This window comes from Rattus norvegicus, chromosome 1 (assembly GCF_036323735.1).
Source record: "Rattus norvegicus strain BN/NHsdMcwi chromosome 1, GRCr8, whole genome shotgun sequence".
NCBI classification, from domain to species: Eukaryota; Metazoa; Chordata; class Mammalia; order Rodentia; family Muridae; genus Rattus; species Rattus norvegicus.
In genome coordinates, this window is record NC_086019.1 from 94,330,117 (window position 1) to 94,354,556 (window position 24,440).

The 24,440-nt window shown below is 44.4% G+C and overlaps 1 protein-coding gene across 2 annotated transcripts in view; it reads left to right on the forward strand.

Annotated features, from left to right (window-relative positions):
• Positions 1-3,894: 3,894 nt before the first annotated feature.
• Positions 3,895-24,440, forward strand: part of Zfp568 (zinc finger protein 568) — a 51,156-nt gene continuing 30,610 nt past the window's right edge. Inside the window, exons 1-6 of one of the 2 annotated variants that reach the window (XM_039093718.2) lie at positions 3,895-5,159; positions 6,543-6,584; positions 8,671-8,912; positions 9,688-9,746; positions 18,911-19,037; positions 19,258-19,353. In XM_039093718.2, the coding sequence (XP_038949646.1) occupies positions 8,837-8,912; positions 9,688-9,746; positions 18,911-19,037; positions 19,258-19,353 (358 nt within the window). In that variant the 5' untranslated portion in view covers positions 3,895-5,159; positions 6,543-6,584; positions 8,671-8,836. The remainder of the gene's footprint in view (positions 5,160-6,542; positions 6,585-8,670; positions 8,913-9,687; positions 9,747-18,910; positions 19,038-19,257; positions 19,354-24,440) is intronic. The other variant, NM_001419981.1, reaches the window with a different exon arrangement.

Below are 24,440 nucleotides of genomic sequence, written 5' to 3' on the forward strand. Positions count from 1 at the left end.
AGGGCCTTGCGCTTCCTAGGCAAGCGCTCTACCACTGAGCTAAATCCCCAACCCTGATAAAAATCATTCTTAAAAGCTCAGTTTTGTTTCCGTTCTTTCTTCGGCATAGATTTCCTGCAGGGGAGCCAGCCTATTCATCTCCCTGAGGTGAAGACATAGAAGGCAAGGACCCTTTCTGTCCAGTGAGTGTGGGAGGCACTGGTGAAAAGTCACACCCTCATGTACACAGTCAGGTGCACGTGCGAGAAAGACCTTATCGTTGCAGAGAATGTGAAAAGCACTTCAGCCAGAAGCCATGTCTCAAGACAGACTGGAGGACTTGTCGGGAGAAAAACTCTATGGCGTATGGAGTGCGGGAAAGTCTTCTATCAGAAGGCAAACCCCAGCAGACATCGGAAAATCCAGGCTAGGAAGAATGCTTATGGGTATGAGAACCTAATCGTTGTGGGGGAGCCTTGAGCAAGAGTCCCGTCTCATACGTTTACTGAACTTACAGGGTTTCAGTAGCAGGGAATTCCTAGTCTCATCATTGTGATACAGATTTCAAGAGGAAGGATTACAGAATATGCTCTGTAGAATATAAACATGGTTTTACTGACATAAAAGCCTTACATTTTATTAAGTAAGCAGACAACAGAATACCAACAATATGTGAAGAGATTTACAAGGATATTGCAATATGTTCTAAGAATTGGTTTTAGAATTGTAAATATGAGTTGAGCATAAATGGAGACTACCAATCCATATTATCACCTGGGATACCTTCCACTAAAGTTTCTACTCTAAACATGAGCGCTGTCTTTCGGTATATTTAATGGTGTGGAAAATAATGCTATAGCCAACTGTTTTAGAACCATTACCATGGACTGGAGAGATGGCTCAGGGGTTAAGAACATTGACTGCTCTTCCAGAGGTCCTGAGTTCAATTCCCAGCAACCACATGGTGGCTCACAACCATCTGTAATGAGATCTGATGCCTTCTTTTTTTTTTTTTTTTTTTTTTTTTTTTTTTTTTTGGTTCTCTTTTTTCGGAGCTGGGGACCGAACCCAGGGCCTTGCGCTTCCTAGGTAAGCGCTCTACCGCTGAGCCAAATCCCCAGCCCGATCTGATGCCTTCTTCTAGTGAGTCTGAAGACAGCTACAGTGTACTCATATATAATACATCTTTAAAAAAAAAAAAAAACCACATCCTTGTTGCCAGACAATGAGTGACTCTACTGAAGACTGTGGTTTTATTGTGACAGCTATGACAACAGGACAGCAAAATGGAAGAGATGAAGTAGTCAAAGTATCTGAAGTGGGGAAGGGTATCCGAAAAGGTCATTGACGATTCTGCCTAATAAAATGCCTAAAATGAATGGGTTAGTCATTAATGTGGATATTGTATGGATTTCTGCCACCGTAAAATCATGAGCCATCTCTCCAGCCAAGGACGTGTTCTGAGAAACGTTTCTGGGTGGTCCTCATACGCCACCATTGAGCGTGCTTCCACAAACCTATTGTACACTGTACTGTATAGCTTATTGTCCCTAAACTACAAACGGTATAATGTATGCTACTATACTGAAAACTATAGGCAACTTCAACACAATACTCTCTGTTGGTAAACGTGGAAACCATACAGGAAAAACACGAGGCGGGCGGAATTTCCAGCTCCATTTTAATTCTATGGGACGGGGTTGGGGATTTAGCTCAGCGGTAGAGCGCTTGCCTAGTGAGCGCAAGGCCCTGGGTTCGGTCCCCAGCTCCGGGGGGTGCGGGGGGGTGGGGGGGGTGGGGGGAGTTAATTCTATGGGACCAACTTTGTCCCTGAGGTCAGTCATTGGCCATAACGCTGTCACGTGGTGCACTACCGCCTAGGGCTCCTATGTGGGTTGCTCTAGTCAGTTACTGAATCTAGGGATGGGAAGCCTTCAGTTTGTGGCTGGCTGTGTTATGCCCAGATCCGAGGGTCCCCAAAGACCACCAGATGTTAAAATCATATGCGGAAGCGCAGACCCTCAGGCTCCTCCGACCCTGAGAACTTAAGGTTCAGCCTTTTTCTTGTGGTTTCAGCAGGGTGAGGGGCTTATCAGCTTGGCAGTTACATGATTGGCTAACAAGGATTTCAGTTGGCTTAAGCAATCTATTTATATCTAACTGCAGCCTCTGGAATGTTAGGTATTTTCCTGCTGGTGGCCTGTGTCTGGGTAGTGCCTTCCTGGAATAGTGTGTGGTTTTTCCAGTAATCAGAGTTTAACCTGAGGACAGAGCCCAGTGTATAAAATGGAGGCCTGGTTACAAGATGGCGTCTGTCTTGTCAAGTTGGGGCCCTTCAGCTGAGAAGTGTAGTAGTTTGGAGACACCAAACTGTGTTTGCTGTCTGACCCAAGACACAGGGCTGCTGTCTGAAGTTGGAGCAGTCTTCTGGGACAGAGGTTCTTAACCTCTGGGTCTGCAGTAACTCAGGATAAGATTGAACTGTTGGATATTTAGATGGTGATGAAGAATTGTTTTTGAAGAGGGCACACAGTCCCAGCTCACAGGGGAAATGAAATTCTCCTTTAGCGTAGGTGGGAAAGGAGGAATCCATTTATATCATAGGATATGAAATACTTTGTAAGAAGCTTTAATTTTTTTCCTATATTCTCTAGAGTTTAGAGGGCATAAAGACGGGTACTATTCTATCTCTTGGACCCATCATGGGACAGAGTGTTTGACAAAATGCCAAGCTGCATGCCAGGAATTGTAAGTAACTATGACTTCAAGGAGACATGCTGTTCCCTGCACTAAGAGGATTCCAATGAGAACTTCTCTGAGAAATTCGTGAAAGCATCCCACAGAGAGGGGGAGTTGCTGAATGGCTTTAAAGGCAGACCAACAAATCTTTCAAGAAAATCAGGATCTCTCTTCCTCACCATCGCTGCTCTAATCGAACAGTGTTCTTATTGAACAGTCTCTACAGAGACTGCCGGTTGGGTGCTCAGCTGGAGTCCCATCCCAGGCTTGCCCTCTCCCTGACATAGTCCAGCAAATCCCACTTCCTCCCTCTCCCTCCGAACCCACTGACTCCTACACACATGCACGCAGGCACACACACACACACACACACACACACACACACACACACACACACACACAAGCACACATGCATGCACCCAGTCCTACATTCCTGACATTCCTGGCAGGTATCCCCTACAAGCCCCTACTCCAGGACCCCCAGCCCCCCACCAATTTATAAGAAGCTCCTACACCATAGTCTGCCTGTGACTTCTTCCAGTTTTGTCCCCTGTAACAGGTACATTCACCCAGGAGCCCATTTCCAAATTTTCCTTTTTCACTTTTAATCCAGCTGAACTGGCTTATGTCTTCAGTGGAGAAAAAGGTTCAGTGGGTAGGAGGGAGAGAAGTTGGTAGTGAAACCATGTTGAACGTCTTCCTTCCACAGCACACACTTTGGTTTCTAAAACACGAAGCCAGCTTGAGATCAAAGAGGTCTTAAGACTGAAGAAGATTATATAGAACTGGAAGTTGTAATTAGTAAAGTTGATCATATGCGTGAAAACCATCAAATGATATCAGTGTACACAAATTGTTGTTGTTTGTTTTTGGAGACAGGATCTTGCACTGTAACACTGGCTGGCTTGGAGCTCACTCTGTAGACCAGGCAAGCCTGAAACTCACAGAGATCTCCCTGCTCTGCCTCCTGATTCGTCTCCCAGCTCCCGTTTAAATCTAAGCCAATGATTCTACTTTGCAATCAGACTTGCAACATGGCTAGCTCTATACCTCTGACTTAACAGTAGCTACAGCTATTCTTTTCTCCAATGAAGACAATATAGGAACCTACATTCAAATGACAAACGTCATTAAGCAAGTATTTCCAGCAAGGCATACAGATGATGGGGTCACAGAGTATGCCAATAATGAGGAAAGGACCACAAAAGTCAGAATTAAACCAAAAGCAAACTTTATTCCCTGTGGGAAAATACTTCTAACTGGTTAAGGTCAGGGGTCAGACTCCTGGTGCTGACAGTTCTGACCTTTGAAAGGGCGTGAGCAGTCTTTGAAGCATAAACACTGGAGCAGAAGTTCCGGGGATAATAAAGAAGGAATTTGTAAATTGAGGGTTAGTTCTCCAGTCCAGGGTGTGGCAGGTAGCAGGATGTTGGTACAGGCTCAAGGCTATTCTCAGGCAGTGATTTTATCTCCATCTTTTTTTTTTTTTTTTTTTTTTGGTTCTTTTTTTTCGGAGCTGGGGACCGAACCCAGGGCCTTGCGATTCCCAGGCAAGCGCTCTACCACTGAGCTAAATCCCCAACCCGTAGGCACGGTCTTACACTTAAGCCACAACTCCACGACAACCAGACATTTCATGTCCTCACAGAAAAGCTATCACAATGTATTCCGAGTAACCCACACAAACCTTTCAAGAGCACTATGTCCGCACAGCCCCAAGGCGCCAGCTCCCACGGGTCTCTCGTGTCCTCACTTGGAGCCCTTTAATTATTTATTTACAGGTCCGAACCTGTAGCCCCGAAGAGCAACAGCATTGCACTTTCTAGGATTTCTACCTTCACTCCTAAAGGTCCCGCCAAGGAAACGCTGGCATTCCTGTGAGAGGCTGGACAGGCCACTAGGCTTTTTGGGAAATGTAGTTTACAAAGGGACAGCCACCTCGCATTCCCAGCTCCTCCTCCGGCTATTCCCGAAAAGACGGGTCCTGCAGCTGCTCACGTCCAGCGCTGCTTCGCAGCCGGCGTCACTGTCTCGCGGCGCTAATAGGCTCAGCCACCTAGGCGCCTTGGGCTATCACTCCTATCCCCAGCACAGGAAACTCAAGCCAAGCTCTGACCGGAAGTTGGGCCGGGCCGCGGGTCCTTCTGGGAGCACCTGTGCTCTGGGACATAACGGGCACGCGCTGCCCTCTGAGTCTGTGGACTTGGCTGCGGGTTGCCTGCATGTAGTGTCTCTGAGATTGGGTTTCGGGGGGTTTTGGCTGCTGGCGCTGCCGGGACCCCTCCGCGGGAGAGGCCCGAGTGGTCCGGTTTGCTCCGGCCGTGGGCTTCAGACTGGGCGCGGGCTCTCGGGGGGCTCGGAGTAGCTCGGAGTAGCTTTGCGGAGTGCTCTCCGCTAGAAGGCGGTACTCGCGACTGTTTGGAGCTGCACCCAAAAAACTGGTAAGAGTTTGTGTGTAACTCTGGAGATTTTGAGGGGGTGTGGTTGTGTGGGTGCGGGTGTCGTGTCGTGGCCGTGTTCGGTGGTATGTGATTGAGTAAGGGTGTGGTGAGTGTGGGGGTGGCGTAGCATGTGTGTCGCGGAGTTCTTAGGTTTGTAGCACTTGGAGTAACTCGTAACTACGGGGGGGGGGGGAAATCTGTACTTTCTAATGATTTTTTCCCCTCATTGACCCTCTTCGAACACTCTTCTCTAACTTTTCAGTTCTTTTTTTATAACTTTCTAAGTTCATTCTTACCTAATGACTTGCTTAGCTGATTTAATTTTTTTTCTTTTTCTTTTTTTTTCGGAGCTGGGGACCGAACCCAGGGCCTTGCGCTTCCTAGGCAAGCGCTCTACCACTGAGCTAAATCCCCAACCCCTGATTTAATTTTTTTTTTTTTTTTGGTTCTTTTTTTTCGGAGCTGGGGACCGAACCCAGGGCCTTGCGCTTCCTAGGCAAGCGCTCTACCACTGAGCTAAATCCCCAACCCTCTGATTTAATTTTTTAAATCAATCTCCCCCACCCCCTCCTCTCATCTTCGCGGTTGAGATTAAACCTAACGCTTCTATCACGCCAGGCAAAAACTCTGCCAATTGAACTACATTGCCAGCCCTGAAATTAGTTTAATAATGGCTAAAAAAGAAATCCCCAAGCTCAGTAGCAAACCATTGAAACTCAATGAAACTCAAATTCATTCTCCAGTTCACGTAGTTAGCAGATTCATTGCATTTAGCAGATCCAGTCTGCATTTGGTTGAATCGATCGGATGAATTTGGATCTGCTCTCGTTTGTTTTTTTCTGGGGCTCAAGTGAAAAAGAACTGATTCCAAAGATATTTTCTTTTAAAGGTGGATTACAGGAGCACAAGGGAGATCATGCAAAGACTCTTAAAAACTTCTGCTTCTGAATGTGTCCATATTTAGCCAAAGAAACGTTGTGTGGGTGAGCTTGTAATCTATTCCATTTGAAGACAAGGCATTGTTACCAAAATAACCGTTTGCCACATTAAGAAAGCCCCAGAAATACTTTTTTTTAAAAATTATTTATTATATATAAGTACACTGTAGCTATCTTCAGACACACCAGAAGAGGGCATCAGAACCCATTATAGATGTTTATAAGCCACCATGTGGTTGCTGGGATTTGAACTCTGGGAAGAGCAGTCCAGTGCTCTTAACTGCTGAGCCATCTCTCCAGCCCCCCAGAAATACTTTTATGCTGGGGGTTTACCATTTATTACAAGTGTTCTTTGATGACAGTTTGCTCTCCTGCGAGCTCTAGATCTCTCAAATTGCATTTGTCACAGATTTTATATTCTAAACCCTTTGTTTTTATGTTTCAGGTTTCTCATGAGCAGCATAACAACTGGCCTTACTATTAATAGGTGAGTTTAATTCTGCTATATTGTCATATTACTGAAAAAAAATGTTTTATTGTTTATATTTACCCTGTCCCTGAGCCCCCCAACCCCCCCACCCACTGGCTTGGTTTCTATTCGTGTCTGTGTTTACTTAACAAAAGCCCAAACTTAAACAAGACATTCACATGCTTGTACACCAAACTAGGTAGCCATCTCTTTCTGTTACTCTTGTGTAATATATGACATTACTTTCAGATACTTTAAAATTCTTAAGCTGTGTGTGGTGACACGTGCATGTAATCCTAGCATCCAGGATGCTAATGCAGGGGTTCACATTCAAGGCTGCTTGGGGCGAATCCAAGGTACAGTGAAAGAAAAAACAGAAACAAAGAATAGGGTGTGGGGGTGAGAAGTCAATCCCAGATGAGCTGGTGCATCCCATCCGTTCTCCATGAATATGCATGTTTTTAAAATGGTGGCAAGTATACAATTCACTATACTAGTATTTAATCATGTGGTTCAGTGACAGTGCGTTTACAAATGTTCTGTTGCTACCCATAGTAAGTCCTGTTTTCATACTAGAAAACAAAACACGATTCCCTGTTTCTTCCTCACTCCCAGTTCCTGCAACTACCAGTCTGCTTTCTAGGTCTGAATTTAAGAATTCTAAGTATTTAATGTAAGAGGACCTGTCCGGTGTAGCTGTCCTTTTGTAACTCCTGGGTTCATAGTGGCAGAATTCTCAAACCCTAAACAGTATGTTGCGAGCTACCACTTGGCTCCTGCACAGAGCACTGCTCTAAACAAAGGACACAGAGTCTGAGCCCTGCTGTCAGTCAGTTTGGGTAATGTCCCCAGGAGAAGAGCTGCTCGATTTTATTAGTTACTCTATTAGCTTTTTGACTGCTCTATAAGGGCTGTGTATCTGATTCACTGAACACTTAACCATCATTGGCAGAATTAGAAAGAATTCCTGGTTTCATGAAGGCGGTGGATGGATACTGTAATAGAAATTATGCCGCTTAGAATTTGAGAATTGAGGAATAAAAAGTAAAGACGAGTGGGTCTTTGGCTCATGCATAATCCTGGTACCCAGGAGGCAGAAGAAGCAGGATAACAAGTTCAAGACCAGTCTGGATTAGAGAGAGCGCTTGATTTTAAAGACAGAAGTAACCGTGAATGTATCAAGCATAACACCAAGATTTATTAAAATAGTTCTTTCTGCTTTACTAATTTTTCATGCAGAGCAAAATTAATTCACTTTTTTCTCTTCCTCTAGCAATAAAGACTCATAGGTGGTAAATAGTGTATTTTAATAACCATTTTACTTATTATTGATGTCTAGTCTCATGTGACATGGTTATAATTTTTATTTCAAATGAAATCATTACCAAGGCAGCCATGTAGGGAATGGTACTATCGTAATATCCGGCTTTTTTTTATTTCCACAGGGAATAGTACTATTGTAATATCTGGCTCCCCCTCCCCCACATCCCAGACACTGTTCCTGGTCCCCATCCCTCCCTCCCAATCCCACCCTAGCTGGCCTTTTGATGCACCTCCATTTACTTCAACTGGGGATTTCTGTGTCTAAGTATTTCCCAAAACCTTTATTATCATGTGTGCTTGTGAGGTGCTCGCGTGTCAGTCGCAGCATGCAGGTGGAGGTCAGAGGACAAGTTTAGAGTCAGTTCTCTGTTAATGTGGAGGGTTCCAGGCGTAGGCTCAGGTCATCAAGCTGAAGCAGTGTGTTTTGTTACGTGGCCATGGATCTGTCTCTGCATGGAGGCCACACTAATGACTCCAGAGATGGTCAAGCACCATCTTGTTTCTAGACTCTGTGTCTCTGTTGAGTGTTTCATTTACCCTGACCGGTTTTTACATCTAGTAGCTCTGGCTGCAGAGAGAGTGTTAACAAACAAGGAAATAAGTGTTGGGGGCTGTGTTGATTATGTCTTGGTGTGCATCACAATGTCCAAAAATGTGATGTTTTAGACAACCGCAAAATACCAGAAGATAGTGACTGCTGGGGGCTGTCTCTGAGGCTCATTATGACAAAGAGCCTATGAGTACACATGAGGCCGATTTTATCTCTGGTCTAAACCCACAGGTCCTGCCTCCCAACTCTAAGGCTGATATGTGCTGTGAGCCTGAAGATGGCTGGGAACAGATGTCTGTCATGGGTGGAGAACTTCTGACCTGAGACCCACAGCACAAGCTGCAGGGTCCTGGGAAAGGGTGGACTCTGGACCTGCAGGCGTCTTGACAAGCACTAAATGACCGTCTCAACCTTGAAATACCAGCAACAGCTGCGGGGCATGGAGCGCCTGTCCCAGATGGCCGGAAGAAGAGGTGAGGTGGCGCAGGGAAGGACTCATGGGCTTGTGGGAGAGCTGTATTCAGGGAGCAGCGAGGAGGCCTGGTGCTCCTGTCCCAGAAGTTTACAGGGCATTACTGAGTGTACGGGATAGACCAGTTTCACTTCGTTAATGTGACAGAATTTTGCATCTACTTATTTTGTGTGTCCGTGTCTGTGTATGCACATGTGTGTAGGCTCACACGTACCACAGAGCGTGTGTATAGGTCAGAGGACAACATGCAGGTGTTGATGCTCTCCTAGGGATAGAACTCAGGTTGTCAGGCTTGGAGGTGAGCACCTTCGTCTGCTGAGCCGTCTTGCTGGTGCCATCCTTTTCCTAGAGAAACTTCAGTGTACTGTAAAAGTGGCGTTATAAACCAGAAGTAATGTCTCTTGTTTCATCACTCCTTATCCCTGCCTCTGTTCTCAGCCACTTAGAACATTTTTATCTGGATGCTCATCACTGCTTTTCTTAATAACACCTATATATCGCTAAGTTTTGATTTATTAAGTTTTTACTTTCTATAATTCACATCAGGGCTCTTCTCTTTCTTAAAGAAATATACTGTGTTGCTGTGTAGCCAGTAGGCTCTTAACCTCCCAGGGGTCTCATCACACAGCGTGCACTTCAGAGTCTCTGGAGGTTGATGTGGTACTTAACCATTGAGGATCAAGTTTCTAGGGGATCTTAGACCATCTGGTCAGAAAGATCTCCACATTCCTTTGTCGGGAACTCTGAGCAAATCTGTTGTGCTTCTCTTTCCTCAGCTTGGTGTTCCGAGGACTCTGCACTTGGCCAGGAAGAAGAGGACATGAGCAGGCCTTCTGTACGTTCTAAACACCATTTTCGCTCTGCAGGGTTTGTTCACAGTGCAGCTGCTGTGGGCTGCTGTAATCTGTCACTAAGCTGGGGGAAGGGACATGAATGGAATTAAGTGAAGAAAATGCAGATAAACGTGAGAGCAGGGGAGGGGGCACAGCCGGAAGGAATAGGTATGAGCAGAGCTTCTCGGGTGGGGTGGGGTGGGCTCAAAGTCCGGTGTGAAGTAGAGTCAAGCGGACAGCGCTGAAGTCCTTTCTGTGGCCAGTACTTCCTAAGGAAAACACGATTTAAGGGAAGCAAAAGCTTTTCATTGTTCCTGAAACCAGAAAAGAAATTCTAAAATAGTTTGATTTTTGTTATTTTAAGCTCAATTTTTACAAATCAGTCTTGACCAAAGAAAAATTAAATAGAGGAGTAAGTGGAATATTTATATTGCTTTGGAATAATCTTCCAGTTTTCTGTTTGCTTGTTTGGTCTTTTTTTTTTTTTTCCAGTTTAAGCTTTTGATGGGAAGTTGAACTACATTATATGAATATTCTGTGGCACCCTTGTAGTTCTGATATTTATGGCCTTCTGTCATTCATTCATTCATTTTTTTTGTCTTAGAAGATGCAGTCTAGTTTGTTTATTTATTTATTTTTTGTTTGTTGGTTTTTTGAGATAAGGTCTCACTATGTAGCTTTGGTTTATCTGGACCTTGCTTTGTAGACCAGGCTGGCCTTGAACTTACAGAGCTCCTCCAGGGCTAGGATGAAAAGCATGTGCCACCATATCTTGTCAGTATTCTCTTTTTAAACAATTTTTATTACACTTCCTATTTATTTGTAGAGCTGGCAGTAGGCACGCCACTGTGCTAACTGTGGAGGTCAGAGGACACCTTGTTAGAGGTGCTTCTCTCCTTCCACCCTGTGGGTCCCAGGGATCAAACTTAGGTCATCAGGGTTGGTGGCAGGTGCTTTTATCCACTGAGCCACCATCTCACTGGCTCAGTGCAGTGTTCTTGTCTTAATGTTCTCTGTTTACCTCCACTCTTGATTCTTTCTGTTTCTGTGTTTGAAGTTGCTCATTCCTGTATTTTGAGCATTTTTCTCTTGGCTGCTTTTTTCTTCAGCTCTTATTGTCACAGAGTAGACATGCTCTTTTTTCCAGATAACCTAAGTCAGTGATTGTCAACCTCCCTAATGCTGTGACAGTGACATTTAATACAGTTCCTTGTGGTGACCCCACCTCCCACAATGTTATTTTCGTTGTTCTTTCATAACTAAGTTTGCTTCTGTTCTGATCATAATGTGAAATCTGTTCTCTGATGGTCTTGGGCAACCCCCAGAGGGGTCTGACCCAGGTTGAGAACCCCTGACCTAAAGGCTCTTGTCATAAGACTTTTCCCTGCTGCCGTCAGTGTTTCTCTGGCCCTAACAGACTTCAGTTCACATTTGTCTGGTGACTAAAGTGCACGACCATGTTAGGAGAAGTCTCTCACTTTCTTTGTGCCTCAATTTTATCATCTAAATGGGGATTATCATGGGTCACTTCCAAAGGAATGTAGGGCGCCAGGGGCACCCAGTGAGTGCTCCACAGTTGGCTGGCCTCGTGTGCTCTCCTCAGCTGTCGCCTCTCCTCCTGAGCTGCTCTCTGGATGCCCAGATGCTGTCTAGTGCTTCAGGGTAGCCTAGAAGTTAGGAGGAGACTTCCTGGCTTCTTCAGTAAATGTACTTCTTCAGTAAAGCCCACTCTTGCTATGAGAAGCAGCAAGGAGTATTTTTTAAATGTTTTTATATATACGCACACACATTACACACAAATGTCAGGTAAACTAGTAGTTCTCAAAAACAATAATTAACAAAATAAAAAAATGAATAAGGAATACGAAGAGTTAGAATACAGATGGCCAACAAATACTTAAAATTATGTTATAAAAAGACACTTAGGGGTTGGGGATTTAGCTCAGTGGTAGAGCGCTTGCCTAGCAAGCACAAGGCCCTGGGTTCGGTCCCCAGCTCCAAAAAAAAGAAAAGAGAAAAAAAAAAAAAAAGACACTTAACAGTTTTTAGGTATATTTCCAATTAATGAGCAATGACCAGTTTTAAACTTGTTATAGAATTGGGATGTAGATGTTGCCCATGGCAGCTCTTAACTGTGTATGAATACATTACATGCCACTCAGAACCCTCTGTGGCGCTGTGTAACATAGCTTTGTGACAAATTATTCTTCTATAAACTCTGTGTGTTAATACATAACCATTGTCAGAAGTCTGTGCCATAGGCGTTACTTTTTTTTTTTTTTCGGAACTGAGGACCGAACCCAGGGCCTTGTGCTTGCTAGGCAAGCACTCTACCACTGAGCTAAATCCCCAACCCCTACATTAATTTTTACAGCTAAAGAAAGTGGAAAATGGAGGTTAAGAAGCTTATATAATCAAGTACCAGTGTGTAGTCAACTTAGGATTCCAACCAACACTAGTGTCTACATCCTAATGGTGTACCATGAGTAAAGAAACAATCATTTCTGCCAATGGCCTCTCCCCATTGTTTGTCCTTTTTTTTTTTTTTTTTTTGTCTCAAGCAGGGTCTTACTGTGTAGTTCAGTCTGGCCTCAAGCTCGCACAGGTCCACCTACCTGTGCCTCCCAGGCACTGAGATCAATGGTGACCACCACCATGCCTGATGCTTGTCCATCTTGTCAGTCCTTTACTACTTTAAGTTAGAAAAGTTAAGAATGCCAAGACCTGGGCTCAGTGGTTTAGTGTACTGACTGCTCTTCCAGAGGTCCTGAGTTCAATTCCCAGCAACCACATGGTGGCTCACAACCATCTGTAATGGGATCTGATGCCGTCTTCTGACCTGCAGGCACACGCTGTATAAATAAATAATAATTAATCAATTAATTAAAACTTTAAAAAAAGGAATGCCTAGACCTTCAAGTGTTAAGAAACTGTTCACAGCCAAGCATGGTGGCCTTTAATCCCAGTATTTTGGAGGCAGAAGCAGGATGATCTCTGTGTCTGTGAGTTCAAGGCCAGCCTGGTGTACAGAATGAGTTCCAGAACAGCAAGGGCTGTTATACAGAAACCCTGTCTCAGAAAAGGAAAAAGAAATTGTTCACACATGTACATACATACCTTTTCATCCACAATAAACTAAAAGCCAATACCTCCTCTATTGGTGAAAACCAGATCATCCCACCGAGGTCAGAGGCGCAGCCAGGCTGCTCAGGCTACTGCATTTGTTTGCTCTCAGTTCTGGATACCCAGGCACATGAATAAGGAGGACAAAGGTGGACACTGGAGGGAGGGTACAGAGACAGGACACTCAGCTGACACGGAGCAGGCTGGGCACGGCCTTCATCCCAGCCTGCAGGAAGCGGAGCAGCTGGGCCTGGTGTGATGTGGAAGAAAAAAATTATATAATAGTTCTGGAACCCAAGACAATGCAAATACTTTTAAAACCATAATCTACAGATATTTCTGTCAATTAAGAAGTATTATTCTGGGGCTGGGGATTTAGCTCAGTGGTAGAGCGCTTACCTAGGAAGTGCAAGGCCCTGGGTTCGGTCCCCAGCTCCGAAAAAAAGAACCAAAAAAAAAAAAAAAAAAGAAGTATTATTCTTAGATATGTACTCAAACCAAGACTAGAATATTTTTGAAAACAAAACATTCAGAATGGCTGGAAATGGGGACTAATGTGTGGATTTTTTAAAGACTTTGATTTAATACTTACGCGATTTTAATGAAAGAACTTGTATAAAATGCTGTCAGCCATCATAATGCCACAGGACTGACTCTTGACCACCTTTATGCTGGCAGTATAAACCTTGTTATCTTTCGAGATTTGATCTGTTATTCAAATGGAGAGGATGGCGCTGTGGAAACACCGAGAACTCTAGAGATCTTAACACTTATTGCCAGAGTCTGGTTTTCTTAAAAGGAAGGAAGAATAAAACTTAATGACTTAATTAGCTATGAGTCTGTCCAATGACTCATTTTACTCCAGTGCTCCCACTCTGATCGGGTACCCAAGAGTAAAGAAATGCACGTTTTTGCCAAAGGCCTATCTCTGTTGGTTGTACTTTTGCTTTAATGGGTCTGTGCTTTATTAGTTAAGACTCCTGCTACTTGCTGTGAATGTGAGTATGTACAGAGGGTTACCACATCAAGAATATGGACTAAACTGTACAGTACTGAGGCTGGGTGTGGCTGGGTTGACAGAGTGCTCTCCTAGCATGCACAGGACCCAGCAGTGCGGCGTGAACTGCATGTGTGTGGAGGCATTCATTTGTTTCCCAGCATCTGGAAAGCAGAGGCAGGAGGAAGGAGCAGGAACTCAAGGCCATCGTTGACTGTAGCGCAAGCCAGAGGCCACCTGACCGTTTTTTGTTTTATGTTTTCCTGTCGTTTGACTTTTCTTTTTTGTCAGTTGCAATTTTTATCTTGTTTTTGTATGGGACTTATTGACTGGGAAAGAGTGGCTTGGCTCTGTTTAGCACTTTTTATAGTTTATATTCCAGGGGTGATCCATTTCTAGAACCTTCATTGAGGTTTACAGAGAACATTGGGAGGCTCAATTTTCGTATTGGTCAGGGTTGCACAGTGAATTTGTAGCCAGGCTTTGGGCTTTCCCTGTCAGAATCCATGGCATCATTACCAGTGAGAACATCTAAATCCAGCTTTATTTGAATATCTTCCTATCATGAAACTGGGTTTCCAGCCCAGAATGTGTCAGTTACCCTAACGTCCTTTGTTTTTGTTTTTGTTTTTTTTTAAAGACTTATTATATATAAGTACACTGTAGCTATCTTCAGACACACCAGAAGAGGGCATCAGATCCCATTACAGATGGTTGTGAGCCACCATGTGGTTGCTGGGACTTGAACTCAGGACCTCTGGAAGAGCAGTCAGTGCTCTTAACCGCTGAGCCACCTCTCCAGCCGTGCTTTGTTTTTTTTGAGTAACATAACAGAGCTTATTGTCCTTCCTGGGGCCCCTTAGGTAACTGCTCAGGTAGCTCTGCTTTGGGGCTGATGCGTGCTGTGCAGGGAGCTCAGCTCTGTTCTGCCTGGAGCTTGTGAGGGCTGCAGCTCCCTGGGTCACATGGCTAGAGTACAGAGGTTAAGGAGCAGGAGTGTCTGAGCATTTGTCACCCATGCACTAAGATTCCTCAGCAGATGGCACGTGAGAAACAAGCAGCGTGTGAAGTATGTTTAATGGTCAGTTCATCACAGTAGCACAGGAAGTTAGCTTTTGCAATCCTGAGAATCAGCTCAGGTTGTCGTGCATGCTGGGAAGGGCTGTCCACTGAGCTGCAGCCCAGCTCGGGGGACTGTTTCATGCTGATTTAAAGCATCCTAATGGTAGAGACTGGAACTTTACAACTTCAAAAGAACTTTGAACTGTAAGTTACATGGCATAAGTTAACTCAGGTAGTCACTGTTTTTCAATTGAGTTCATGGCCACAGTCATATTGTTAGAACATATTCAGTACCCTAAAAAGAAACCCTGGGTTTATTGACTCTCACTTCCAAGTTCCTCCCAGGGCTCCAAAGTTGGCCAGCATAAGTCTTTGTGCGAACTGTGTGCCTGTTACAACTTCTCCTTTAAATAGAGTCATCTAACACAACTCAGGGTTCATTTGTGTTGCAGCTCCTATCCGTACTCACCTTGGGTTTCACTGTGTAAACGTAGTCATGGAGGTGTGCTTGCACGTGTGTGCATCTACAGAGGTCAGAGGGGACACCAGAAGTCTTCCTCAGTTGCTCTCCACCATTTTTCTTTATATTCTCTTTCTCTCTCTCTCTCTCTCTCTCTCTCTCTCTCTCCCTCCCTCCCTCCCTCCCTCCCTCCCTCCCCCCTCCCCCCCCTTTTTTAGACAGTGTCTCATATATTTGTGGCTGGCCTGAAACACCGTGTAAGCCAGGCTGGCCTTAAACTCACAGGACCCACCTGCCTCTTTCAAGTGCTGGGATTAAAGCGTCCCACCTTATTATTTTTTTTTTTAAAGATTTATTTTATTTATTATATATAAGTACACTGTAGCTGTCTTCAGATACACCAGAAGAGGGCATCAGATCTCTTTACAGATGGTTGTGAGCCACCATGTGGTTGCTGGGAATTGAACTCATGACCTCTGGAAGAGCAGTCGGGTGCTCTTAACTGCTGAGCCATCTCTCCAGCCCCCCACCTTATTTTTGAGACAGGTTCCCTCATTCGCCCGGGAAGTCCAAATCAACTAGACTGCCTGGTCAGCAAGCCTGGGGCTTCCTTCATCCATTTCCCTAAATCTGGGATTAGTGGTTTAGGCTGTCTTTGGATTTTTTCCATGGGTGCTGGGGATCCAAATTCAGTTCCCCATGCTTGCTAACTGAGTCATCTTTGGGTCTTTAGTACTCTTTTTCAACTTCTAAATAGTAGGTTGTAGGAGACAGCTGGGTAGATGGAGCAGTCACGTAAAAGCCAGATGGGAATGGTGGCCGCCTGTAATTCCAACTCTGGTCCAGCTGAAATCAGTGAGCTCTGTATTCAGGACAAAGACAGCAGACATGACTGACTGTTGGCCTACATACACACACACATGCACACACGCACGCACGTATATATACCACACACATAAACCCTCATCCCTAATGAAAGTTTCTAGTACTTTATTGTGTGTATACCACATGTAGTCTGTTGACTAATAGACATTTGAGTCATTTCCATCTTTGTTTTAGAGATGAGCTCTCCCTGTGTGGCCCAGACTGGCCTGAATTTATCTGCCCTCTCCTGCTGAGCCTCAAAAGTGCTGGATTGTAGGCACGTGCCTACTTTTGGCTGCTTTCACATTTTGGCGATTATGCATAATCCTGCTTAGAACACTCGAGTACAAGTTTTTTTTTGTTTTGTTTTTTTTTTGGAGCTGAGGACCGAACCCAGGGCCTTGTGTTTGCTAGGCAAGCGCTCTACCACTGAGCTAAATCCCCAATCCCCGAGTACAAGTTTTTTAAATTATTTTTATTTCATGTGCATTGGTGTCTTGCCTGCACATGTGTGTGTATGAGGGTGAGTTACAGACAGTTTTGAGCTGCCATGTGGATGTTGGGAATTGAACTCGGGTCCTCTTGAAGAACAGCCAGTGCTCTTAACCACTGAGCCATGACATTTTCAGTTTTCTCATGTGTGTGCATCTAGGTACAGAATTGGTGAGTCTCATGTTTAATTTAAACTTTTAAGGAATCACCCCTTTAATATTAAAAACTATTATTAAAATACTTGAATCATTTTACCTCTCCCTGCAGTACATGAGGGATGTAATTTCTCTGTGTCCTCATCAGCCCTGTCATTTGTTCTTTTGACTGTAGCCATCCTGCTGTATATGAAGTCTGCCCCAGTGTGATTTTGATTTGCATATGTATAATACCTGGCAATATTTAACATTGCATGTGGCTTATTGTGTCTGTTTTCAAAGAAATATGTATTGAGAGCCATTGCCCATTTAGATTGATTTGTCGTTGGGGGGGGGGGGGTTGCACCAAATTCTCTATTTTACAACCCTGGCTGTCTGGAGCATGCTCTGTAGACACCAAATTCTCTATTTTACAGCCCTGGATGTCTGGAGCATGCTCTGTAGACACCAAATTCTCTATTTTACAGCCCTGGATGTCTGGAGCATGCTCTGTAGACACCAAATTCTCTATTTTACAGCCCTGGCTGTCTGGAGCATGCTCTGTAGACCAGACTGACCTTGAAATCAGAGAACCACCTGCCTCAGCCTCAAGTGCTGGGGTTAAAGGCATGTGCCTCCACCCTGGCCTTGGTTTTTCTTTTAATTGCATTTACTTTCTGGGCAGGTGTTAGTCCCCTTTTAAATCCCAGTATTCAGGAGGCTGAGGCCCCCGCTTCTCTGTGAGTTCAAGCCCAGCTTGATCCACTATGTTACGTGGTGGAACCCAGTCTCCAGACAACAAAAACATTTCATGTGCTAGTTGGTGTTTGAAGAAGGCATGTGCCAGGACTTAGATATGGAAGTCAGAGGGAAGCTGGCTGGAGTCAGTTCTTTCCTTCCACCTTGTGGGTCCTGGGCTTTTAACAAGGTTGTTAATCTTGGTTGCAAGTGCCCATATCCACTGAGCTGTCTCCTTGGCCTAGTTTGTTTTTTTTATAATTTGATATTCTTTAGTTTACTATGGGTGTGGGAGTGGGGGTGGGTGGATAGAGGGATATGGGCATGCCCGGGGCCCATATTGTGTCCAGGAAAACATTGCCTAGACCAACCTCTTGGTTTCTCTAGGCTGCAGTGAATCAAGAATGGCTGTGGGCCATACATTAAACACAACAGCACCAATGAAAACTCGTAAGTTAAAAGGGCTGACACAGTGGCTCAGCAGGAGAAATGCTGGCTGTGGTTCTTGAGCTGGGCTTGGAGCTCAGTGAGGGCATCTCACCTAGCGTGTGCAAGGCGGACAGCCCGAGTTCTGTCCCTGAGACACACAGAGGAGAGGTGAAGAACCGACTCCTCGAGTTGTCCTGTTCTCCATACCCATATCAAGGAGTGTACTTGCATAACCTCTCTCTCTCACACGAAGAAACTGACATCTACAGCTAGTGATGGGGCATGCTTTCTATTATCAATGTAAAGGAAAGAGGCCAGTCAACATAAAACTACTGAGATATTTGACCCTAAGTTTGAGAAACATGTTCTCGTCAACCATTCATGCCTACTGTCATGGGTTTATCTTCTTTTGCACAATCTTTTTTTTTTTTTTCCGGAGCTGGGGACTGAACCCAGGGCCTTGCGCTTCCTAGGTAAGTGCTCTACCACTGAGCTAAATCCCCAGCCCCCTTCATGCCTTTCTTCTTGCCTCTTTCTCTTCCCTGTTGCTCTGCCCCGTTCCCTTCCCGCTAAGTGGAGTATCTCAGTGCCTGTCAGGTCTGCGCTCCTTCCTTGTGAGTCATGCTCTGCTATTTCGTCCCTCTCACAGTAGAGCTCAGTCGCTAGTGACAGCATGAGCGAATGCTTGCTGACTCGGGTTCAGTGGCCTTAGAGGATATTTCACTACCATGTAGTGCCCCTCTGTATACGTGAAGCTTGGCAGATATGAGGACTGGCCCTTGGTTACCAGCCAAATGAATTCTTACTTACTTTGATCACAAGCCCTAATTTTGATGGCTTCAGATTAATTGGGAAATTTTTTCCTAGAAAACAGTGACATTCAAGGATGTGGCTGTGGACCTTACCCAGGAGGAATGGCAGCAAATGAAGCCTGCTCAGAGGGATTTGTACCGAGATGTGATGCTGGAGACCTACAGCAACCTAGTGACCGTGGGTAAGGAGAGCTTTCCAGTCACTGACATTGCTTTTCCCTCCCGAGTTGCTGGAGGAGCCTCCCCTCATGGTTGTGTGTGCTCCAGCCCTGAGGGTAGATACTTGTGTCAGTGTGCAAGTTCCTTGATTCTCCTTCCTAAGTCCTCAACACAGGATCCAGCCCCATATCTGTAGATGTCACCAGCATTAACATGCAAGTTCTCTCCTGTTTTCTGTACCAGGTTGTCATGTCACCAAACCAGATGTGATCTTCAAGTTGGAGCAAGAAGATGAGCCGTGGGTGCTGGAGGAGGAGATGTTTTGGAGACGCTCTCCAGGTGAGGGAGTGAGGAATGGCTCTTAATGACAAAGCCGTGTGACAGAGTTCAGTGAGGGCCCCGTTCCCCTTTCCCAAGACTGCGCTAACAGCCCTAGTCTTCTTTTTTTTTTTTCTTTTTTCCTTTTTTCGGAGCTGGGGACCGAACAGCCCTAGTCTTCTAAATGAGAGATGTGTGCGTGACATGCCACTTGTCAGATTGTATGACATTTCTACTCTAGGGATGACTGCCCTATGGAGTTGTGTTCTTTCAGAAGGGCAGAATCCCTATGAGTTCAGCGTGCCCGCCTTCCAGTGTGTCTCCGCTTACCTTGTGATCATTGTACCTTCCTGTGATCCTTGCACCCCACCTCTTTCATGTTCACAGCTCATCTGCTTACACAGTCTTAGTCCTTGGCTTCACTGCACTCTGGAAGGCTTCACCTTGTGTTCTGAAGTGAGTGGCGCCTTCCATTGTACTGCGCAGGCCTCACTAGTCCCATGGTTTTGAAGGTTACGTTCCTGCCTTAGACAGTAATGTGGCTTCTCCTTCCACTTATCCACATCTTCCTCAAATGCCTACTAGCTTAAAAAATGCAAACCATCCAAAAATACACGTTACAGTGTCCTTCGTCCTTTACACTTTGTCCTCTCTCTCTCAGCCGCATTCACTCCCTTGTTTCCAGAGCTCTCCTGGTTATTTTGCCATATGTATTTTAGATTTAACTGTCTTCTTTGGAAAAACCATGCTGATTTTTTTCTTAGGACTATACTGGATATATGAGTTTGCCAAGCTATCTGTCTGTCTTCTGTCTACTTTGAGAAGTGGAGCTTTCTAAGTTCTCTTTTTTAACATTCTGTATGTTATTTATTATTTTGTTATTTTGTATTAGACAAAAAAACAAAAAACACAAGTTCTTTAAGAATTGAAAGGGGGCTGGAGATATGGCCACCACTTAAGAGCACTGGCTGTTCTTCAGAGGACCTGAGTTTGGTTCCCAGCACCCTCATGGCAGCTTACAGCTGTCTGTACCTCCACTTTCAGGGGATCTGATACCTTCTCTGGCCTCCTTGGGAAGTAAATAATACAAAATGAAAATTTAAAAACAGTTTTGAAAGAACTAGAAATGAAATTATAAAACCATTTGAATTTACAGATGTTGGGATTGTATCCCTAGAAAATGCTAGGATCAATTGAGAAGGTGTGTCAGGTTGTGTAAGAATCCAGTGAGGTACTAGGAAGGTAACACAAAAACTAATGCCTTTCACGAATACCTCACAACTAAGAGGACATAAAAAAAAGAATGTCCATTTATAGTAATAGCAGTGAAAATAAAATGCTGTTTGAAGCTGGGCCTGTTAACAACGTACAAAACAAAGTCTATGTGTGGATCTTAGAAGTTAGCATGTGTGTGTTCGGATGGGTCTTTCGTTTCTTTCTTGTTGGATTTTAGAGAGACCATGATGTCCTTGAAATCTCTTGAACTTCTGATCCCTCTGCCTCTCTACCTCAAGTGTTGGGTTTATGTGACGCTGGAGATTAAACCCAGGGCCTTACATGCTGGGCACATCCTCTGCCAACTGAGCCACATCCCAGCCTATAATTTATTTTGTGTGTAGGAAAATACCTTTGAGTACTAGAAGAATGGCTCAGCAGGTAACAGCGTGTGCCTTGCAGAGGACCTGGGTTTAGTCCCCAGCACCACAATGGGCAGCTCGTAACCACTGTAAATCCAGTTCCAGCAGAATACCTTTCTGAATTACTGCATTTGACAAGGTTGGCTGTAACAGATTCTTAAGCCTTATTTTCTTTCCCAATGTATTACTGTGGGTAGTGTCTTGTGAGCCTTTGTCAGTTCTGTGTTGTTTTTCTACTTTTAAATGTTGCTGGGAAAGAAGCCCAGTCGTTTCTCCTCAGATCACTTGGCCTGATCATCCACACAAGTAGTCAGGGATTCATGTCTGGGGAGTTGCTTTGTTGTGCTTTCTTTAAGGCTTTAGAAACGCAGCCAAGTGTGCTCAGTGTCCTTCAGACTTGTGGATTGTTTTTCTTCCTTCCCCACATTTGTTAGTGTTGTTTCCAGTGCTAGGAATCACACACACTCTCCCCAACATGTGATTCTACGCCAGTGTTCTACCTGCAGCCACCTCCGTCAGCCCAGAGATTGTTTTGGGGTTTTGCTTCTGTACTGTCCTTATACAGATCTGATGGCGTGGTTTTCTGATTCTCATTGTTTGTCAGGGCCTCATTGTCCGGGTATTTTCTCCTGCATCTACTACAAAGAAAAAAAAATGTTCTGAGCCGATAGAAAGTCTTTGTGTTTCACACTGACCATGCCATCAGGTTCAAAGTTGGGTTACCCATTGTCCCAAGCAGAAGGGACTATCATCTTTATGATTCCTTTATCTTCTGGTCCCTCCCACCCTCCTGTGCCAACAGCGTGTTTTTCCAGAGTAAGGTTTGTTTGCGTCTGCTTACTCAGTTGTTCCTCCTCTGCCATTTGTCAGGACCATGTGAAGTCAGCTAGGTGCCTCCTTCCACTGTGTCAACACACCTGGGTCTCAGAGTTGGAAAATATGTCTATGTTTGGCAGAACTCAGTTTCCTAGATATCTTATCTGAGAGAAGTAAGTCTTGACCTCTGGACTTCTTCTCTACCTTAACCCATTTTCTGTTCTTTGCTTATATTCTGGAGTTTGTTTTTGTTTTAGATTTATTTATTTTATGTATGTGGGTACACTGTCACTGTCTTCAGACACACCAGAAGAGGGCATCAGATCTCATTACAGATGGTTGTGAGCCACCATAAGGTTGCTGGAAATTGAACTCAGGACCTCTGGAAGAGCTGCTCTTAACCACTGAGCCACCTCTCTAGCCCTATTCTGGAGTTAAAAGTTTCAATGAGGATGTACTATTCTGTTCTTTCTTTCTATAGAGTGAGATGTGTTTGATGCACCATACTGAATCAGGGAGACCTCTGCTCTATTTATCTAATAAAGCACCCTTCTTGGAAATAGCTTTCCTCTTTCCTCTCTCCTCTCTCTTTCCTTGGATTTTTCTTAAGGTCTCACTCACTGTTTATTTCTTCTTGTTTTATAAAATGCGTTTTGCATGACTCCTTTTCTCAACTTCCCTTGGACTGTTAGGAACCAGGCTACTTGAAAACTTCAGAGACTCTGTTGGAAGGACAAGGAAACAGTAACATCTGTGTTCTTGCCCATGGGTAAACTTGACAAGAGCTGAGGTAGGGCCCAGGGTCTCAAGGGAGTCAAGATTTCAGTTCCTGGAAACAGACTCTTTCCCCAGGAAGGGCTGTGGTTATCATTCCCAAGGCCACACTGTGCACACTCTGTGTGCACACTCAAGATAGCCTGTGTTCCTCTGTACAACATTCCTTGAGAAGCTTCCTGCTGACTCCATCACATTGTGTGACAGCTGTCTGCTGCTGGCTTTGTCCGCTTCTCTGCAAGCAGTGTATAAGATGCCTAATAACGATGCTGGCATGGTCCATAGCTTTCACAGTCCTCACTCCAACTTTGTGTCTTCTTTATGTTATCGTCCCTGGCCCTCCCCCGTGACACCTCGCAGTTCAGAACCCTCATTCCTTCAGGTTCAGGTCATTGTAAGTTACATATGGACACTTTCCTTTTATGTGCCTACCTGATATATCTGTGCTCATCTCCTTAATCTGACGCTTAGCTCTAGAAACAACAGTGTTGGAATGTTATCTTCAATGCCTCCAGAACTGTAGAACTCTCTTGCATCTTTTCCTTTCACCTGGGGGCTCAACAATTAATTAATGTTGAGCTCAGTTCCCAGTAAGTGTCCCTGTCCTGCCACTCTTCTTCCCCCAGAGGGATTGGAGTCTGAAGCCGCTTTCACACTTTGGTATCCAGTACTTAACTGTGAAGCCCCGCTCCCCTCCAAGAGGAAACCTGTGTCTTGTTTTCCTAATCGGTTCCTGAGTTGGTTGCAGGACTTTGAAAGGTTCTTTCTTTCATTGTGTGTGTCGTTTGGCTTGTATGTAGAGGCAGCAAAGTTACAAAGATCCCTGGGAGACCTAACGGAGCAAGTGTAACGTAGTCTGTGCCTCACAGTTGATGACACTCACAGGTGTGGAAACCCACAGGACAAGATGACAGCACTTGCTGTCTGAGAATGACAGTCATTAGAGGGGGCTTGACTCTGGGTCACTGTATACTTTTTATTGGAAATATGGCTCATTCATTAAGCATATATAAAAATAAGTTATAACTAGATAGTTGACATTCTCTCCATACTTACTAACAGTTTTGGATTGGAATTAATTGGGACAATCTAATCTTCAAATGCTTTTATAATTATTACCTTATGAAAATTAATGAGCTTTGATATAGAATGCACAGATTTACCAGGATTCTATGATAGTTCATGGAGGGGAAAAAGAACTTGTGGTTTGTGTCTCTTACTCTCATGGAGCTGTTGTTTTCCTTTTGTACAGTTTATTTTTATTTCTGTATGGTGTGTGGAGGACAGAGGACAAATATCCTCAGAAATGCCACCTATTTCCTTTAAGGCTGAGCCTCTCTTTGCCAGAAACTCACCAGTTGGGCTAAATTGGCTGACCTTTGAGCTATAAAGAGATCCTTCGGGGTTGGGGATTTAGCTCAGTGGTAGAGCGCTTGCCTAGCAAGTGCAAAGCCCTGGGTTCGGTCCCCAGCTCTGAAAAAAAGAAAAAAGAGAGAGAGAGAGAGAGAGAGAGAGAGAGAGAGAGAGAGAGAAAACCTTCTGTTTCTTCATGAGTGTTGAGGATTGAACTCGGGTCCGCCTGCTTGCAAGACTAGCACTTTACCAACTGAGCCATCTCCTTAGCCCAATTTCTTTGTGTTTTTCTATGCATGTTTAGTTTTCTCCAGAATCAACAGAAATTGCAGATCCTACAGTGGCTAATCTCACTTTATCTTCCCTGCTTTTAGGAAAACTATCTATCTATTGATCAAAAAAAGGTAATACAAATTTTCATGTTTGTTTTGAGTAGTTGACTGTACTGGTTAAATCAGAACCTAAAAGAACCAAATACCACCACCTAGGGTTCTTTTCTTTAAACTTCCGTGTACCTGGAGGCACATG